Source organism: Corvus cornix, chromosome 2 (assembly GCF_000738735.6).
Source record: "Corvus cornix cornix isolate S_Up_H32 chromosome 2, ASM73873v5, whole genome shotgun sequence".
In the NCBI taxonomy this organism is placed as follows: Eukaryota; Metazoa; Chordata; class Aves; order Passeriformes; family Corvidae; genus Corvus; species Corvus cornix.
In genome coordinates, this window is record NC_046333.1 from 70,725,567 (window position 1) to 70,746,834 (window position 21,268).

General features: G+C 44.5%; 1 protein-coding gene across 4 annotated transcripts in view; it reads right to left on the reverse strand.

Annotated features, from left to right (window-relative positions):
- Positions 1-12,153: 12,153 nt before the first annotated feature.
- The window catches only part of ZCCHC2 (zinc finger CCHC-type containing 2), a 45,040-nt gene continuing 35,925 nt past the window's right edge, over positions 12,154-21,268 (reverse strand). For all 4 annotated transcript variants that reach the window (XM_039548689.1, XM_039548688.1, XM_039548687.1 and 1 more), the window contains 4 exons: positions 20,418-20,512; positions 17,382-17,510; positions 15,174-16,682; positions 12,154-14,163 (listed from right to left, as the gene is read on the reverse strand). In XM_039548689.1, the coding sequence (XP_039404623.1) occupies positions 14,096-14,163; positions 15,174-16,682; positions 17,382-17,510; positions 20,418-20,512 (1,801 nt within the window). In that variant the 3' untranslated portion in view covers positions 12,154-14,095. The remainder of the gene's footprint in view (positions 14,164-15,173; positions 16,683-17,381; positions 17,511-20,417; positions 20,513-21,268) is intronic.

Below are 21,268 nucleotides of genomic sequence, written 5' to 3' on the forward strand. Positions count from 1 at the left end.
AGCCAAGGCACGTGGCCAGCCTCTGGAGCAGGAGCCAGTGCACACCAGCAGTTTTCAGCCTCAGAATGTTTCCCTTTGAACAGCTTGACAGCAAAAGCTTTCATCCTGGAGAAGACTGACTTGCATCCGCGGCTCGTCCGCCCATGTTACTGGGATTTGCACACCAGTGGCTAAAACCTGGCTTTTTTAAGGTCAAGTGCTTGAGTGGGGTGGAGCTGCCGAGATGGCCTTCACCCCGGCTTCAATCCCCTGCCTGAAAGGTCTCACAGGACAGCCCCGGATACATGGGATGCCTTATAGCTGATTTGCACCTTGGCAAAGCTGCTTAGTATTCATCCTTCAGGGCCAATTGCTGGCTATCATACAGACCAGGGGCAATTCATGAGGAAGAAAAGGCATCTTTTTGAAAAATAAACTGGTTTGGGTTTTTTTCCCCTCCGAAAAGCCTGCAAGGCAGAGTGACAGGATGCATGAAGAGAACATTTATGCAGACGAGCAGCATGGCCTATTTAAGAGCAAAGTGAAAGAGCAATTATTCTGCAGCTCCATTCTGATGTTAACCAAAAATAAAAAATGCCAGGGCTCGGCAAAAGGACCACACGCAGCCAAGGAAGCAGCACTGGCAGTGGGGGTGTTACATTGGCAAAGGGTCCCTGAGTGGGAAGCAATTGAATGCTGAGGCTCCCACTCACAAAATCACCAACCCAGGGTTTGCAGGAGCAATTGCCATGAGTAAGAGCATTAAAACCCCTCTGTGAGACAGGCTGGAGGCAGTACGGGAATAAAGCCAATTACTGTTGTAGTCTTTTCCCCATCCAGGAAGCCGGGGCTGACTCTGCCCTCTGTTTCTGGCCAGCAGAGCTTGCACAGCCAATGCTGCACCTCAGACAAGGCACATGGCAAAGCTGCCTGTACGTTCTGGGGGCACAACCCAGCAGCTCTTAGGGAAAGACTTTGGAAGCCTTTGCAGAAGCCCCCACCAACTTACAGTAAGAGAGAGCCGTCAGTTTTGCCTACAAAACAGCTATTTTCTCAGTTTTTATTTAGATGCTTAAAGGAGCTTTTATTTATCCTTGTTTCAGAGAGGGCAAGAAGATACTAAGCTTAAGGGACAAGGGTACCTTCTCTGTTACACAGGTTTCTGAGCAGAAACCTCACCAAGATAAGCAAGAGCAGCTCAAGCAGTGTCAGAATACCTGCAAGTTTCAGCACAGGTGGCCCTCCATCCCCACTTACACCCTCCACTCTCTGCAGTGGTGACGTACAGTGGAATTCCCTGCTCCTGTGTGTCTAGAAAGCGATTGTTAAAAATTGACCTGCATTTGTGAACTCTGAGGCCCTCAGAAGCAGATTCCCAGAGTAGCCTGCTGAATAGCTCCCAGATAGCTTAAAGTTAGCTCTCCTGAAGTCCAGGGTAGCAACTCTGCTCTCCTTTTTTCTCATTACACCGAGAAACAAAGTAAACCGTTTCATGATCACTGTGGCCCACCACCACATCCCCCACGAGTCTCTCTCACGCACCTTGGGGCAGAGGGGTCAGCTGCATGCAGCCAAACTCCATTGTGAGCCCCATCCCACAGCCATCAAACAGGCCAGATTCAGGAGCATGGATGTAACCCTGGGCTCCTGACACCAGCTGGATGCATTTCTCCTGGAGCAAATGCCTGCTGCAGATGAGAGGATTTACGCTTTCAGCTTCACACTGCTGTTTACAATCACTGCAGTGGGGGACAAAAGCATCTCTGTGTCTCACGGAGGCATGGAAGTAATTATAAAGAGAATTCTTAAGTGCTCAGATAACTTGAATCTTAAGACCCATCTACACAGTGTAGCTACCTCCTTGAGTCATGGTCTGCAAGCTCAGAAAGAAAAGCAAAAATGCCCCATGCCACAAACAGCCCCACAGCTGGATACTGGGAAAATAGGACAGCTTTCCCTCTGAGCAGGACAGGGAGCGATGCACATGGCTGCATTCACCCTTTCTTCGGGGACATGTTCAGCGCAAAGGAAAAAGCGCTAGAAAGAGAAGGGCAGTGCACGGCACCAGAGGCAGAGAAGAGCCCCATCAGAAGCAGTGGTGTCAAGCTTGGCTATCAGACTCCAGCAGGTGTGCCTCCACTGGGATGCAATTCCATTTGTAGGTAGTACAACTGAGGGAAAATTTGATAAAAATAGGTAAAATTGGTAATCGGTTGATAGTCAATCATTTTGTCCATTGGTCCCCCTGCAAAGACCGTGCAGCAAGAACCTCCTTCAGCTGCCTGCACCTGGGTCTCTCACTGCCACCAGAGCCACCCACAGCTACTTGTGGCAGCAATGCAGAGATAGAAAATAAGGTTCAAGACTACAGGAGACATCCACATGCCTGGAGAGGCAGCTGGAAGCCTGTTGGGATGTACCAAGGTTCCTCAAACGGTGCTAGACATCTACACATGGGCTACTTGAATCAAGGCCCCTGCCTACAACAATAACAGAGCGTTAAGGAGGACAGGAGGAGACAGCAGTTTATCAAGGAATTGCAATGGTGAATCTCAAAGGGGGGTGTCCTATAGTTCTTGTTCTGCCTGCCTAAAGAGGACATTTGTATCAGCGGTGGGAATGAAAGGCCACCAGCTGAAGCACAGTCCTGTGGGACATCTAAGGCCCAGCAGCAATGGCTGGGTTGGGGCAGGAGATGGAGACATATTCCCACCTCGCCAGCATTCACTGGGAGCTGCTGGAGACAGAGAATATTCTGAGTTGGAAGGGATCCACAAGAACCATTGAGACACACAAGCAAAAGCCTTGAAGGCAGGGACAGGGAGGGGGTGAACCTCGGTGCTTGGCTTGTGATTTTTCCGCGTACATTCATCTGGAAGCCTTTTGCTGCTGTTCTCTTTTCAGCTGTCACTTCAGCACAAGGATGTGAAATTTCAGAGGAAAGGAGAAGCACTCTCAGCCTACCTTGTTGGTTTGAACCACAAGTTGTGGTTTTGTTTAAAACAGAAAAAAGAGATACGCCTGGCAAGGAAGGACAACCTCAACCCTCAAAGGTGGTGGTGGCTTCAGAGGTCCTTTGGCCCAAGCAGATGCCCCAAGCACCTCAGGGAGGACAAGAAGCCAGTTTCCAGGCAGAGGAAGCAGGACAAGGGCACTGCTGAGTTGCTGAGGCCTGTTGTGCTGGGTGAGATTTCCACCAGTGCTCAGGCCCAAGCCTCATGTTTCTCCTGGGCTGTAGCACAGCCAAGTTCAGCCCTGCTTTGGCCCCTGGGCAGCAGAAGGATCCAGAACACATATGTACTTCCACCATGTGCCATGCCAATCTAGAGCTCAGCCACCCTCCTGCCACCCACTTAGCTCCAGTGACCACTGAAGTGACCACCTTGCCTACGCCCGAGTTTCCACTTCAATTCCACAAGGAACAGAAACAGCAGCGACTCTCCTGTCCAATGCCCCATGTCCTGGACATGGGCAGGCCTTGTCTCCCCACCGCAGCTGACGCTCCCCATGGGTGTGAAGACAAGGGCAATCTGCTTGATGTTCAGAAGAAATTGAATCTGCAGAGAGAGTTTGTCTCCAACTACATTTTTTGAACTTTTAAAGGTCTTTGAGCCGAAACACGGCATTATCCAAACAGAACATGTTGCTATCATAAACAACACAGAATGAAAATACATAAACTAATTAAAAGAGAAATAACTTACAGCCAGTGAAACCCAAAAAAACAGGATGGAGCAAGGTCTTTGTGGACACACTGCGGCAGACAAACAGCAGCATATGAGACTCACAGGGAGATGAAATGGAGGGAAACCCCAGGAAAATGGCATAACCGGGAGGAGAAAGTGTTGTCCAACGCACCCAGCAGCAGGCCTGGAAGCAGGGATTTTGTGTCTGATCCCATTGCCTCACTGTGAGAGGCAAGAACATGGGAAGTGGTAGTACAGTATGGTTTGTGGCCAAAAGTTAGATGAGACCCAACAGAGGTAGCACAATGGAAGTGGAGATGAAGGGGAAAATGACCTTTTTTCCGTTTGGATAAGTGTGCCCAGCTGAGCCCAGGTTGCTCCTCACACTATTGCATATGCCACTGGTGAGAGCCCAGCCAGAGCTACTCTGTTCTCCACAGATAAAACAAAGGGCAGGCAAAGCCCTAGACTGGGAACAAGGAGCCTGTATGATTGGAACTCTCTGGAAATAAAACAACCACCACTCAACACGTTTGCATTCGTATTTGTGAGGCAGCACCACAGGATTGTCACTGCTCCTTGTCTCAGGGAAGGAAAAGTGACCTTTTAGACCCTGAGTGCTGACAAGCGCAGGCAAGTGAGTTTTTAGCTGGGACTACAGTATCTGTAAACTAGAGAAATCTATTTTGCTTTCTTTGATAAGGCAGCTGCAGTCTGATGCCGAATCTGCCCTCTTTCACCTGTCCCTGCTGCCTCAAGGACACAACGTAATAACTTATTTTAATAGGTCTCAAGTGAGCAGTGAAATCCATAACCACAGAGTTTGATGGCTTCCTGCTGCAAAAACACTTTGTGTGGAAGTGTGGCTGCAAAGCCCCGTTTGCTTTGCTGGAGTGCCCCAGCCAGCTCAACCAGCACCAGGTTCCTTTGGCTCTCCATTTGTTGCATGACAGAAATCAGTTCCAGAGCAGCTTTAAATACACAGTATTTAGTGACTCTACTGGCTACATTTTAGGTTGAGTCTTTCCATCTCTTCTTCCCTCTTCCAGCTGTATTTTGCTCTTTGGCCTTGCTGCAGTTGTCAAGCACTTGAAATAGTGTCTCTGCAAACTGGGTGAACTCCATCTTTATTTGCCACCTGATGTTTTTCAGTCCACAGCTGATACAGAACCCATGAGAAGGAAACCATGACTTACCTGGGAGGGGTTTTAAGACAGCACATTGCAGAAAGGACCTCAGTTGAGATGAAGAGATGCTTGCCAGGGGGATACAGGACCGTGAGGCTGCCCCACGAGGGAGAGGGACCCTGGCCTCCCCACAGCCCCCCAGCAGAGCCAGCAGTTGGATACTGGTCCATCAACAGCCCCAGCCCAAGAGCAGCAATGGGGCAGGTCCAAGGACCACCCAGAGGTCTGGGCAGGAGCAGCAGGAGAGGAAGATACCAAAATATGGGCCTGAGACCCACCTGGGAAGACCCGGCCAGCACTTAGCTGAGATGAGGCACACAGCCAGCACCGACCAGCCAGCACCAAAGCCTCTGGCTGAGCTGAACTGGGGCTGCTTGGGCCCAGGAGAGGCTGGGCAGGCTCATTAAGGCACATTAGTGCTCCCAAGGCCCAGCTGTTAATTTCTGCATCAGCTTTGGCTTGTTTTCCCCTCATCCTTTGCCGAGGAGCAGCCACCCTGCTGGTGCTCTGCTCTATGCAGCTCAGCTCCCACTCGGGGATAGCGCAGGCAGCTGCCGTGGCTCCCCCGCCATCCCTCCCTCTCCAGCCTTTAAACTCTCATGTTTCCTTGTATCAAAGGCATGGCCAGCTGTAAAAATAATATCCTGGCATGGATGGAACATACGGCACAATACTCAAACACCTAAGCAGAGCACAGCGAGGCTGCGTGCAGCTCGAGAGAGAGAGAGCGTTTGAAGCAAAATTAATTTTGTTTAATTTTATTAAAGAACCAAGGGTGCTTCCCAGATTTTAAGTGGCAACAGGAGGAGCCTGGCATATCCCTCCACCAGAGATAGACAGGAAGAGCTCATGGACCAAAGGGAAGAGAGCATATGGAATGTGTTACCCATGTCTGTCATTGAAGTAAGGAGCTTTAAAGAGTTCAGAAGGAAACTAGATACATTTCCAAACATAAAAAGGCTGAAAAATACGGGGTGAGTGACAATGCCCAGTGGGGAGGGAAGAGGACTCCCATTGCCTTCCCTCTGACTGAGAAAGCCTGAAGCACTAAAGTCTTTTGAATATGGAAGTTGTCAAAAACTGGTTAAAGATGTGCACTGAAGAGCTGAAAGACGAAACTTGAAGGCATTAATCAAGAAGGGGTTTTGGGGAAATAAAAAAAATAAGTGCCCAAATAAATGATTAAACTTTCTAGGTGCCCATGCTCTGGCTATACACACCATTGGAAATGTCAGGCTGGCTCCACCTACTGCGTCCCAACCCAGGCTCTACTTTCTAGCAAGAAGACTACAGCTAGGTGCTTTTAAAATAGATCGAAAAGCAAAAACAATTGAAGTTTGTAAATGAAGCTTCTGCAGCACAGACCATCAGCAAGCAGTCCTGGCCCCTTGTGGCTCCTGATCAGAGCACCCACTCCTCTGCCAGCAGGAGCAGCAGGAAGCTCACCCCCACCCATGTGCAAACAAAAACTTGCTCTGAAGCTCTCTAGTGCTGTGCATGTCACCTGCCACTGGCCAGGAGGTGGCATCCCCCTTCCCGCGGGGGTCCCAGGTGCTCTGGAAAGAGCAGGGAGGTGAGGGCAGATCACCAGCTAAACGCAGGTTGAGATGTACCCTGCCAGCCACAGGATGGTCCCTGGTCCCTGCTGAAGTGAACTAAACATCTCCTGCTTCTGTTGTCTTTGCTGATGGGGCTGTTGGTGCAAATGAAAACACAGCTCACACAGGTGCCTGTAAAAGCTCCAGAAACTGAACATCAGCATTCTCTGTCTTCAAGCTCCCGTGCCAGGTGTTGGGCAGCAGTCCCTGCATCCTGAGCCCGAAGGCAGAGCACTGATCAGGAGATGAGTGCCCTGCTCCTGCCAGGTCTGCACTGGGCAGTGAAGCACAGCACCTTCCCACCAGTTGTCCCATGCAGGCAGCGGCACTAGGAACCTGCTGGCAATAGATGGCAATAAAATCATTACAATATTCCCTTCCACAGTCAAGAACAAAACTCAGGAAAGTGCTGTTGTTAGTCTCCAGCAACTTGGCTAGACATCTCTGGCTTGGACAAAGGGCAGCTGCTCTTCCCAGTGGTGCTGGAGGCACGACAGCCTTTGGGAATCAAGCTTTAGTTGTAGAGTATCCAAGTACATTTGCTTTCCTGCCTAACTCTGAATTAACATCCCATTCTTTGCCTCCTCAAACTAAGAACGTGCTAGAAATGCGATATCCTTCCTCAGAAAGGAAGGAAAATGTGGTTTCAGTGTGCAGTGAGAACTCCCAGCTCCCGTTTAGCTGCCATTGCAATGACAGGTACTTACAGGCTCACACTCAGATAGCTACCCCCTTGCACTGGTTATTTTATTTTGAGTTAGCAAGTTGTACTATCATTTGGGAGTTTGCATATCACAGATTAAAGCATTTCAAATGGCCCTCCAAATCCTTCATAACAATGTTTAAGCCATGAACCGTAACATTACAGTCTCTAACACCTTCATCATGTGCATGGTTTTGACACATGGGAAAGAGACTTGGAAAGGATAACCAGGGTAAAAGTGAGATAAAAAAATCCCAGGCAAACACATAAATGAGAAATGGAAAACAAATCAAAGGGAGACAACACCCAGAAGAGTGTCTTAGCTAGCTCTGTGTAGCCATAACAATTACCAACACTGTAAGGTTTTGAATGTATTGTTCTAGTCTATCCCCTGGCCACATAACTCAGCCCTGTGCAGATTGCTGGAAGGGCCCATCTCCTCTCTTATGTGTCTGATCTGGTCAACTGCACTGTGGTGACAGGCAGAATTCAGCTGGTTTTGTACCAAATTGGTGCAGTTGCTCTTTGAAGTTCTGTGCTATGAAATTGATCTGAGCTGTGGTAAGAAATCAAGTGACGTGTGGAAATTGTCTCACCACAATGCCTGTTCCTATTTTTTTGGTGCTGCTGTTGCTTTCCCCTGCCCTCCTCTCCTCATGTTACTGCTCTTCTCATCTGTGATCTTTATTTTGTATGCTGACAGAGGCCAGGATTTACATGCCTGGTTTGAAATACCCAGGAGTCCTTATCAAGATGTACCAATCTGGTCTTAAAGGAGCAATTAAAATAAGTCCCATGATGTTTTGATCCAGAAGTCTTGCCACTGCTAAGCTGTCTGCTCTTTTGCTGGGGCAGGTGCATATCCTGTAAAAAACATTTTAAAGAAAGGAAAGGAGCATTCTGATAGCCACACAATTACTTTTATACATCATATTTACTCAGCCTAGACATGCCATCAGTTTCAAATCTTAGTTTTGGTCAAAACAAGAAAAAAAATCTGAAGCTGTTGAAATGGCATCAAGCTACAAATTATGTAAAATAAGATTATTTTAATGTAATATTTTATTATATATATTTTATTATGTATTGCATAAGAAGTTCCTAAGCAGTATTTTAATACCAAAGCTAAGTGGCAAGTAAGTTTTTAAAGCAACAATACCCATCTTTCTGTAGTCACACCAATGAGCATTGGTAGGAGTTAATTCTTATCTTTGTATCTGTCTTCAACATCCTCTGCCTCAGGAAAAAAGCATACTTTAAAAGTCAATAAGAAACGGACATTTTAGATCAAAGTTCTAAGATGAATGCACAAGTGGTAAAGATACAGCTTTCTTTTGACCAAGTTCAGCACTTTTTTTCAGCCTGTGCTCTTGTACCTTGTGTTGTTGATTAATTCATACAACAGTGACCCTTTACACCATTCAGGGAACACATATCAATATTAAATATAAAAGTTTTATTATGTTCTGTCTCTTGGGCAAAATGTTCCCGAGCATGAGATATTCCAGATAAATGTCTGATCTGTAGACCTTCAGGCTAAGTAGAGAGAGATAAGTAAGAGACATTATCCTCAAAGATAACCAGACTGCCTCAGGAATTACTCTCAAAAAAAAAAAAAAAAAAAGGGCTCCACAGTGCTCAGAAAGCATTCCTCGTTGTATGAGTGCAAGTATCTAGAACCATTTTAATCCTCAACAGTTCTTAAGACACAGCTTTCACATCTAGCTGCAATTCTCTAGGTCTTCAATATTCATTGTGACACTTGAGCTATTTTAGCTCTGGTTTGGGTTGGAAGGGACCTTTAAAGGTCATCTAATCCAACCTCGCTGCAATGAGCAGGAACACCTTCCACTAGATCAGATTGCTCAGAGCTCCATCCAACCTGACTTTGAACGTCTCCTGGGATGGGGTACCTACCTCCTCTCCAGGCATCCCATGCCAGTGTTTTACCACCCACACAGTAAAGAATTTTTTCCTAAGATCTAATCTAAATCATCCTTCTTTTAGTTTAAAAACACCTTCCTGGTAGGCAGCCTTAAGTATCAGAGGCCACAATAACATCTCCCCAGAGCCTTCTTTTGTCCAGGCTGAACAATCCCAGCTTTCCCAGCCTTTCCTCACAGGAGAGGCGCTCCACCCCTCTGATCAATCTTCCATGGCCCTTCTCTGGACCCACTCCAGCAGGTCCACATCCTTCTTATGTTGGGGAGCCGTCCCAGAGCTGGACACAGTACTCCAGCTGGGATCTCACCACAGAGGAGTAGAGGGGGAGAACACCTCCCTCAACCTCCTGGCCACACAGTTACCATGCTTTTTTTTTTTGAGAGACAACAAGTAGTACACTCATCATGTGAGAAAACATATAAACATGAAAAAACACAGCAGAAACGAGCATTACGAAGTCACAAGTCAAAACTTACTTAGATGGCATGAAGATGCTGAAACCAAATTAAGCTGAAGCATCTGAGATTACCTCAGTTGTTAAAGCATGGTGCAAATAACACCAAGGTCATGGATTTGATTACTTAAGAGTAGAACTTGATGATCCTTGTGGGGCCCCTCCAACTCAGAAAATTCTGTGATTTCTGTGATCTTACGTTGGTACATCAGAAGTTCCCGTGTATTCCACTGGTGGAGTTATGCTGCCACCTATTGTGAGGATGAACCAGACACTCATTATTTTGCTAGGCAACGTTTGCAATAATTACCAGTTGTCTTTTTCTCTTTTTTGTGTTAGAAGTACTTTCTTCTGAAACATCTGCTACTGATCAATGATGGTGAGAGGCTGCAGGCATAGGTGGCCCTTCAGCCTGAGCAAATATAAGTGTTCATACATTCTGATCTCTAATCTACCACAATGCACAGTTTAATTTGGCTCTGATGCTCTCAACTCAAAAGCTGGTCCAAAATGAGAACCCTGTTTGTCTACTCCCATCAGTGGTCGAGGAATGCAGCCATGGGCAGAGAGGCAACATGCTCCCCCAGCATAATGCTCCGTAATGTGCTTTTCCTTCCTCCCTCCCTTTTACAAGGAGCACGGGACTATAGATTAGTTCCACAAAACTGAGACAGCACTTGAGCTATAGTATAAACTCACAACTGTGCCTTTAGGACACCTCTTCTTCCCCCCAAGTACAAGGTCAGTCCACATGGCCTTTATATATATTGTGCCCAACTCCAGCAGTTACCAGCCCTGAGCAGAACGCTTTGTTGCCCAAACCTACTTTTTTGTGTGCACAGAATTTAGGCAAACTTATTTTACGAGAGCCTCAGGAGTCCCAGGCCAGCACACGGCCAGAGGCTCACAACATAAGCAAAGCTGAAACTTTGCTTATGGTACTTCTGCCTCTCTAAAACTGAAGTAGGTTGGCACCAGTCAAGTTCTGCTGTTCTCAATGTACCTTTGCCCACCTTTTTACTTCCCCTCTGCCTTAGCACAACACAGAGATGCTCTGTTCCTTCACCTCGCCAGTGGTACCAGCTAAGCAAAGACCTAGGCACTAGGCCGTCCCTGCCATCTTAAGGTCGCTTAGCTGGGAAAACGAGGCCATCTGTTCAGCCACAGCAAGCAGCGTGCATCATTGCACTCCCGTATGCTCCCCCTTCCAATCCTCCCCATGCCTGCCTCATCATTCATTTTTCCTTCCAGCTTTAGGAACCAAATGGCTCCAATCCAGAGCAGCACTGCAAACCAGGAGTAGCGCAGTACTCAGGAGTCACTCCTGGACAGCTCAGAGAGCTGCTCAGACCAACCAGCCAGTGGGATTTTCTCTTTTATCTTTTGGGCATTCAGCAGCTTCCAGGCCACTCAGCAGGAGACAGACTTTCTGGAGCTGCAGCTGGAGTGAAACCTGATTGCACAGCCAGCAGTGGTGCAGCCAGAGAGGACAGCCAGGTACGAGTGCTGTCAGGTCTCCAGCAAAACAAGCACCAGAAGCATGAGGCGTTCCTGCTGTTTGCTGTGCCATAGGGTACATATTTTTACACTTTTGAATTGAGTCCAGCCAGGATCTGTCGAAGTCAGGACTGCTTGCAGCACAGAGGCAAACAAGCATACCAGCAACTCAGGACAGCACTGTAAGTAGCAGATGGCATTTGCAGAGTAGCATCACAATTTACAAACTCCTTGGACAGGTATCTGCACTCCCCTGTGTCCACGGAAGGGACACGGAGCACTTGCAGCAATGGAGGCTGTGTGATGGTGTCTGTGTGACTCCTGGGTTCAATACCTGACCACAAGTATGGGAATTGCCTGAAAGAAGTTGGGATCACGGGCAACTTTCAGCCTCCTCATCCCCTCAACTGGTCCTCTCCAGGAGGTTGTTCTGGGGAGTAATCTGGGATAAAAATGCATGATATTCTGTGGTCCTTGGCTCCACAGACAAGCTGCAGCTAAGCAGCAGGAATTAGAAACACTGTCTTTACAGCAGAATGAGATGAGAGTCCTCAGTACCTTTTTCTGCCCAAGTACAACCTGAGCACATCCAGACACTGCATTCCTATCAGACCCTTCAACTGCCCTGCAATCAAGAAAACTTTTCTAAGCTTCTTCCCTACTCCCAGCAACTCCTGTTGCCCTTCCCTCTATTTTAGAAATAGAAGATCTCAGTTTCTGGTCACTACATGAATAGGTGATACACTATTTGCATGGCAGTAAAAAAAAAAAAAAAAAGCATGTTTAACCTAGCTTTTAGCCCAAATCCAGGAGCCATCAGGTTAGGATAGGCTTACCTGTTCTGAAAGAGCTGCGGTCCAAGTCCTGGATCTATCACACAAGCTGTTTCTACCAAGAGCTCTACTATATCTTAAAGAAGCTTAAATCAACTTGACTTCAGTCACAAGACTGACCTCAGTTTAAGTCAAATACTCTTGGCTTTGTCTCAAAAGTTACAAATTCCAACCAAAATGGTAGCTTGCCAAACCCCTCCATGATCCCATCCCTACACCCAGCAGCAGTGATTCACCATTCTCAGTGATAAAGGACAGTACATACACACAGGTACTTTTTTTCTTTTTTTTTATTGCTGTTAATTCAAGGAAAAAGGTTGCATAAAATCCAATCTCTTCTAGAAATATAAGTGACCTTTCCAGTACATTTCAAATATCAAAGTATATGGTAAACATACAAATAAAGAGAAGGTAACATACCTCCTATTTACAGTACAGTATTTTAAATCATAAAATAAGTTCCATAAAGTACAACTGGCAGGTAATTCACAATACAAGTCCATTGGTGGTTTAACACCCTCACTTCAACTCAAACGCAGTTCATTCATTTCAAGTGGTCCAAAAATACCCAGATCAAATAAAAATTTTAATCAAAATAATTTTCATTTACTACTTAAACTTTTTTTTTTTTTTTAAATTAAAGCTTTCATCTACCTCCCTCCCCTTCCCCCCCCCCCCCAAGAAAAAAGTTTCAAAATGTACACTGGTGCTATAAATATAAATGCTACCTATGAAGAAATGTAGTAATCAAGCTTTTTTTTTTCCTTCAAGTTTTTCGTTTGTTTAGCAATTTATTAGACAGCTGAACCAAAGATTGATTTTTATTTCATCCCTCTACCGGACACTGGGTCTGATTTTAAGAAAAAACATTTCTGCCATGAACTGTGAGGAATGCCAAACCCTATGGATATACAGTGGTAGTTGTTCATCGGTGTTGAATGCAGCAGTCAAAAACACACTCGTCTTCCAGATAACCTCAGTGCACTTTAGGAAATCAAATATTACCTGGAAGCAATTTAGTACATATATTGGCTTTTAAAAATAAAATAAAAAATACAGCAGCATTAAACTTACTTACTCATGATACTGACATGTTTAATACCATCTTAACACTCATTTCAGTCTTTCACATTATACCGTAATTACGCATAGTGGTAAATTGTTATAAAATAGTGACTTTTCTATTTGGTAGACAGGTTCTAATACTAATACCTGACTATTTTGTAGAAAACCATAGCTTTTGTTCAGTTTGAAATAAAACATTTACATTCTAAGTACAATGCAACACTGTAATAGTTTAGGAAAAAAATATTCAATCAAGTAATGTTCATTCTGTGTTGACACGATGTAGAATAGCTTTTAAAAAGGAAAAAATGCCGTCAACTTTCATTACAAATGCAAACACACTGAGTACAACATTCATACCATTTTTTTCACCTTTGTTGCTGAACATACAGGCTAAAAAGCTACAAGGGAAGAAAAATCTGTCAATTTAAGCTCGTTCATTTTTCTAAATCTGTTCCAGTCCACACAGTTTCAGCCCCTTCCTGCTCTATGTGTTTTCATTTGTTTGGGCCTCTCGAAAGCTGCGTATCTGTATTATTATCAGATGTAGTACACATACAGTATCCTGTTTTCCTTTGGACTCTGCTAATAGGATGTTTGAACATCTCCCCTCAATTCATGAGCATTAAATTTAGAGTACGGGCAGGGTCTGTATGAACTGCTAAACACTCATGCAAGTCCAACGAATCCACGTGGACAACCAGGGAAAGAAAAGAAAACAGCAGCATAAGGAGAACAGGGAGGGAGGGAAGAAGATTGTGGTGGGGAACATGACCAAGTTTCTTCTTTCACCATATGGCTGCTCCACCAGTGATGTCAGAGGTCAGAGGAATTTTTTTTTTTTTTTAAACTGCAGTAAACATTGCACATGTCTCAAGTCTTCAGTGCAAAAGCATGGTTCAAATGCTCTGTCTGATTGTTTGGCTGTGTGTGTGAATTACATGCATTACGCAAGCCTCTTGTAGAACCAGGAGGAGACCAGGGACTCAGCTTTCTTCTTTTGTACGGAACAGAGGTGCAAAAGCAATGAAAAACTCCAAAAGAATATAAAACCGGGAATGTCCCAAAACACAAGCCCAACCTCCCCCTCCCACACACACCTTCCCCAATTTCCCAAGCTTCAGTTTAAGTAGGCAATGTTTACTTGTTTCAGTCTGCAGAATCCAAGGTATCATTGGAAGGGGGAGGGGGAGGTGCGTATCTCAGTCTGTAAGTGCCTAAAACAGGAAAGAGAACTACTAAGTCACTGCTCACAATTAAAATGGATTACAAAACCACTACAAGGTATCAAAATGGACATGCTCTTCAAAAGGCACTATCATCCTCCAGTCCTTTTAAAGTAGGTCCTCAGACTTTATCCTATTTTCTTTCATCCTCTTGCTAGAACTGTAAGTTTAAAAAAAAGATTTAGAGTGTAGATAATAGGACTTGAGCTTTACTGGAAAAATGCAAAGAAAACATGGTCCCCATCAAGGTTTATCTCTCCTGTTCTGGTCCAATCAAACTACTAAAGTCAGAATGGGAACAAGGGCAAGAATCAAAAATAACTTGTGCTCGATGCAAACCCTGCATTTTCCCCATTCTTCTGGATGGAGAGAGAAATGGAAGCTATTCCTTTTATACTTAGTTCCAATTGGTTTCTGCCTTTTTACTGCAACTTGTCTGAAAAGTTAAATGCATTGCATGACAGGGCACAGAAGGATGGCTGATTGTGCAAAGATAAGCCCTAGAAAACTTAAAATATCAAATGGGCAGTCTTTCAATCAAATGGACATTTCTTTCAATTCTCAGAAGTTTTAGGAACCCAAGGTCATAACAGACATTAATTGGTATCTTTCACTTTTTGCCAACAAGTTCTCGCAAAAAGCACCTCACTGAAAGGGAATGGGAAAATTGAAACAACATGCAAGTCTCAACATAATGCCAAAACCAAACTGGTGAAAAAAGAATGACAATTTAGGACTGGTATCATTTGACTTTCCAGCTCTGAATCATACCCATTTTCAACTTCACGCTGTGAACCCCGTTCCCTCGCACTGTTCTACAAGATTTTCAGGCAGAGATAGGATACTTTGCAGTTTTAGAGCAGGTCACTAGTGCACAACCATTTACACAAAACATACACACGCACGCACGCCTTTCTGCAAGACCAGAAACAGCACATTCAGAAAGGTAAAGAGAAACTGCTAAACTCAAAAGCAAGTCCGCTGGGAGTTATCATGATTACCTTGTTGACTGGCCTCCATGGATGACTGCTTACAGTCCTGCGCATAGTGTCCACTTACACCACAATTGTAACATGAAACGTTCCCATTCTTCTTGGGTCCTGACCCATTGGTGTTGGCAACTACGTTAGGTGCTGGATATACAGGATAGAACCTCCCGAATCCTGCCATCTGCTGCATACCATAGTTGGCTTGGCTCCCCATCACTGGGTCATGCATAAGCCCGTTTGCATACGGAGACTGAGGCAGGAAGAACGGAAGTTGTGTTCCATTGCTTTGATGTGCTTGATTGAGGTAGCTGCCATTGCAAAGTGATGGCAGAGTGAAGAAAGATGGAACTCTGTAGACTTGTCCATGAAGTGGGTTATGATAAAAATAGCTATTAATCTGAAGGCTGCCATTGGTCCCACAGCTACACCTACGTCCACAAGAACCGCAAGGGCCAGATCCCAACTGCTGCGGAGGTAACATTGTCCCGTTAGTGTTATTATTCCCAACAGCATTTATGTAGGATGTGCTGTCACTCTGTGCAGTGCTGTGTGTTAGAGCGGGGCTCGGGCTGGGGGCAGGGCCTGGCGTGTGTGTTGGGATTGCAGGAGGAACAGTGGACTGGACCTGCCCAACACCAAGGCCAGCGGACTGAGGTGGTGAGGAAGTTGCTCCAGTGCTCAGCACGTTTGTATTCTGGTTGGGCAACACACTGGTAGCGTGAGGGCTGCCTGGCAAAGCGTACGAAGCTGGTGGAGGTGGCGGTGCTGCTGTGGAGAGACCGGCTGCTGGAAGAACTACCTTGAGATTGGTAGGCTGAGGGATTGCTCCTGGGTTTCCCTCAATGTGAGGCACCATTTGATTCAGTCCTACCACCTGGGACGCAGGTTTTGTGATGGGATCTGTAGTAGGAACTGGGGATCCTGGGAAACTACCTGGATTGTGGACTGGGATAAAGGCAGTATTTGGTGATCCAATACTTAAGTTTCCTGTCGGCTGCTGTGGTCCATTAACTGTGCAACTTTCTGATGATCCCTGTGGAGATGGGATTTTCAACCTATGTATTGCCAAATGCAAAGCAGGGCTACCAGGCTGGACAGAATGTGGAAGGAAAGAGGATGGGACTGGCAAAGGGGAAGCCATCAGCTCAAGGCGTTTCTCAGGTTCACCAGAGGTCACTGGGCCCATTCCCGCAGGAGGGGAATTCGCAGACTCTCTCACTGGCGAGACAGCAACAGGTGTGGTAACCAGCATTCCCATCGTTTTACCGTCTGCAGATATGGGTGGCGGGACAACTGCTTCAGGCTTTTGGGCAGTGCTGTGCATCACACAGTGTAAGGCAGGCATGAAGGAAATATGCTGAAACTTTGCATTCAAAGGATCTTCTGAAAGGCTCCCATTTTCATTATTCACTGAAGAGATCTGAGCAGATGATTTGTTCATATTTGATGAACTGACAGCACTGTAGCCTGTAAACCTGGTTGTATTCTGATTCCCAGAGTCCTCAGAATTGCTGTCTGTATCTGTAGGGACAAAACCACTTGTCAGTCAGAAGAATGAATCTCAAGCAACAGAGAATCATGCCCGGGACTCATTTACCCATATAAAACCAATTGAGTTTGATGACATGAATGATAGTTACGCCTTCCCAAACTGTGACAACTTTGATATTCTTTTCATTCACCCAAATTAAGCTAGATCCATCTTCATGACTTGCCTATATCCACCTGCCCAACTAGCTACTGTGCTTTATACACTGTTGTGTGTATCTGCAAATGTGAAGAGTAGGAGACAGAGTGAATTAGGAATTTGCATCTGTCTAGAAAGAAATTAACACAGCCTACTTAAATTTGGAAGGAGTGGAAAACTGCCAGTACAAAAAGACAGAGCTCCCGGACATGCCACACGTAATTTGATATAAACCCAGCCCCTTTCATGCCAAAGTTTTCCACATTATTGTACTGTGGAAACTTCTCAAAAGAGCTATACCACCGAGGCCAAAAAATTACTACATACATTTAGTAACCTAAAACTCAGTGGTATTTAAACAGTGCTAGAAGCCCTCGAACCACCCAGTCATGAAATCCACAAAGCACAATGTATTCAGTGGCTAATTCAGAAAACAAATTAGCTGATCAAACTGAAAAACTAACTAAAATTAAGGCAAGAAAGAGATCAGTCAAGGAACAAAGGCATTCATGCATATTCTCCATAAATACAACCTCTGTCTTTTTCTTCTTCGCTATCAAAGCTTTCCCTCCCATCATGTCGTGGACTAGAAGGAGAACTGTAACTTTCAGATGATGTTTCTCCACATGTATCATGACCAGATCCAGCGTCCAAATTCAGATCTAAAAATAAAAGTTGTCAGTTTTATTTTTGATCTCAGTGTATGGAAGTGAGCTTATTTTGGTTTTCTCACATCTCATGCTAGTTGAGACTTTTGTCTGTTCCTACTTAATTGCATCTGTCCCCTGTATTCCTATCATTTCCACTCCCAGCAGCACGGAGGACTGGTCTCGTCCCTAAATTTGTGATGATGGAATCCTTGGTGTCAAAGAAGATGGTACTGAAAATTGGTATTTATGCAAATCAGTGACAAGAATGATGATCCTTAATGATCCCTTTGATGTTTATACCAGACTGTACTACAACACTAATTTCCTCTGAACGGTAGCGATCCAACATTTCCACTGGCAGAGCTGCAGCACTCCTCGGTGACACCAGCACAGGCAGAAAGCGAACTCAGCGGGACATGTCAAAACAATGCACCACTTCACAAGCCACTCTTCTAGAACAGGCTTTAATCAAACTCTATCAACAAATTCTGTTTAAAGAAAAAGAGATGAACTGAAAAAGTGGTAAATTGTTTTCTAAATTCTGAATGGATCATGGGACACTCATTTGCTGGAAACCAGAATTCAGGGTAGCTGCTATGGTTTGGCTTTCAAATGCAGCCTCAGAGGGGAAGAAGAATGACAAATTCACCCTCTCTCAGAATCTATGACAGACAGTACCTGGAAACCCCAGCTCTCAAAACCTTGGTTAGCAAAACTTCAGGACAAAAATTAGAATGCTAATTATTATAATAATAATTTATAAATAAAATCATTTTTTCCATTTTTTATTGCTACTGAAAGTTTAACAGGTTGAGATGGGTCATCAAAAAGCTGCCTTAATGCTTCAATTCTTGGAATAATTTCCTGGATTAAACCCATAATTGCTTAAATTATTTTAACAAGTACTTTGAACATCGAATATAACCAGGAGCCTCTATGTGGACCTGGGATCACTGAGAGCTGGAGTCTGGAGTGCTACTCACAAAGTATCAAGCCTTAAAAGTTACCATTGTAACTAACTGATGCTTCAGACAAGCTCAAAATAAGGAGGAAAAAATGAAAGAAAACATGATGCAGTTAAGAATTACAGACTCAAAATAGGGCATTTCAAATCAAGCCTGGATATATAAACCTAGCAGAGATTCAGACTGCAACATGAATTTTTTTCCTTAGACTATGTCTCCAATAAGTATCTCAAAGGACATTTTGATGTTCAAATGCAGGTTGAAAGCTCATCTCTGAGCAGGACTTAACGGCTTCCAGACTCTGTGGGTTACAGCTTCTTTTTGAACCAGCCAACAGTCACCAGGAGGCAGTTCCACATCTGTAGAGTGGTGGGTAGTGAGCAAACAGAACTCCTATGGAAAAGTATTCCCTATTAACTTTGCAGAATCAGAGAATCAACTAGGTTGGAAAAGACCTCTGAGATCAAGCCCAACCCTATGCCCAACACCAACTTATCAACTAAACCATGGCACCAAGTGCCACATATCCAGTCTTTTTTCAAACACCTCCAGGGATGGTGACTCCATCACTTCCCTGGGCAGACCACTTCAATACCCAATCACTCCTTCTGTGAAGAATTTTTTTCTAATGTTTAGCCTAAACTTCCCCTGGCACAGCTTAAGTCTGTGTCCTCTTCTCCTGTTGCTGGCTGCCTGGGACAAGAGACCAACCCCCACCTTGGTCTACACCCTCCTTTGAGGTGGTTGTAGAGAGTGCTAAGGTCTCCCCTTATGCACCACTGCATCACCTCCTCAAGTCATCGTCAGTTCACAAAAGCTCAGCGCACTTTGCCTGACAACAAAGCAGTAATCAATCAGAAATGCATGCAGCAAAGCTCTGCTGTACAGTATGCTTTCTGCTTAACAGCCCTTAACTACAGCTTTCCAAAATTGCTCTAGTTTTGCAATGTTTGTGGACTGTGAATTCTTAAAGTTTTAGTCAAATGCTGTTTGTAGCAGGTAAAAACACCTGCCCATAAAACATGTCAGTAACTCAGAATGGGATCTAGCTGGAACTCTCCAAGGTAAGAAGCAGTGAGAAGAAAGAATGAAAGCTTAACCAAGACTCGCAAGTGGAAGCAACAGAAAGACAAGGCAATTTTAAGAGTCCTTTCAACACTTATACCAATTAGGTAGTGTAGAAAAAGGCAAACTCTTTTGTCAACCTTCTGTCATGAGTACTACATATTAAAGAGGCACGGTTGCAGCTGATATCGGGAATTTAGAAAACATCAAGATGGCAAAGTCAATGGGTAGCACAGACCTTCAGAAATTTGTAATAAAGGTTGGAGACTCAGTTTACTAAAGGAACACGAATATAATTTTGTCTTACAACTGACTGATATACACAAGTCTTGGCCTAGACACTACATTTAGGATTACCCTAACCTGAAAACCCTGCTAGGGCAGCATACACAGTTCTGTGTTGTAGCTCAGTGGTCACTTGGTTTAAACACGACAGTGCATCAATGGCTCATACCACAGGTTTTATACAAGTTCCTTGTGGGCCATTACACAGCGGATGAAGAAACTAGTAGGCTGCAAAGAGAACACTAATGGCAAGATGCTCCATCTCCACACACTCAGACTGCTAAATTTCATATAGAAGTAGCCCAACAGTAGCTGTTTCAACAATTGGTCCACCCCATAAGCCAACTTATGGAGACTTCACCAGTATTCTGCCACCTTCACCAGTATTCTGCCACCTATGCACAAAGAGAAACACCCCAAGTGATTGGATACAGAAGATTGAGTCTAGTGTGTTCTACACAGCAAGTCAAAGCACAAATCAGTCTGTCAATATGCTGACTTGCACCAGAACATTTTTCAGACTTGTGCTTTCCCCTTTACAGAAGGCCTCGAATAAATCTGCAAGTTCTGTTTCTTACTAACAGCTTTGGAAAAAGCACCTTACCTTTTGCTGTCCCAGTACGGATGTGCTGTGATGCTGCAACTCGAACTCCATTGCTCCTGTTAGTCAACCTGCAGTCAGTTTTCTTTGCTTTCTCCCTGTGTAAATAATTTCATGGCTTTTTTGCAAATGCGTGAGCACAAATAACCAACCATGAATGAACATGGAATGCCACTGGAAGCAAAAGCAGTGAGTCCAGGCCAGAAATGTGTATTTAATAGATATAACAACAAATTCAGATAACAAACAATTAAATAGAGGCTGCTGCTGCAATATACCAGGAACTAAGCTGCAAGCAGTGTTACTAAACACTATGAATAAAGATCTGTATAAGAAAAGACACCTAAAGGAAATGGTGCAGCAGACAGTAAAGTCATTTTTGAAAGCTGGTGTGTGTAATGCAGCCTACACCAGTCTAACATAAAAGCATCTGGGTACAGAGTAACAAAATGACAGAAACTTGGAAGTAGGCAGAGTACTAGGTAAGGGTGGAAGTGCTTTCACTTCTCACAGTGCAGAGTTATGTAGCCTGCAGGAAGTTCGGAAGTCCTCTGATGTGCAAATTATCTTCAATAAGACATTTCAGCCAGTTACCACACACTGCATAATGTTAAAGGCTGCCATCAACCCTCATTTGATTGTCAGTATGTTCTGGACAGCTTTACACCTTTTAACTTTCAAATAAATATAAAGGGAAAAAGGCGATTTAGTATTGCTTAAGAATGTACTTCCACTCCATCTTTTTGTTAAATGACAAGTGATATTTTGATAAATAAATGCATTCACTTAAATTCTATTTTTCAAGTTACTTCTTTACAGAATATAAAATAAAGATTTTTATGTAGCCTAGCCTC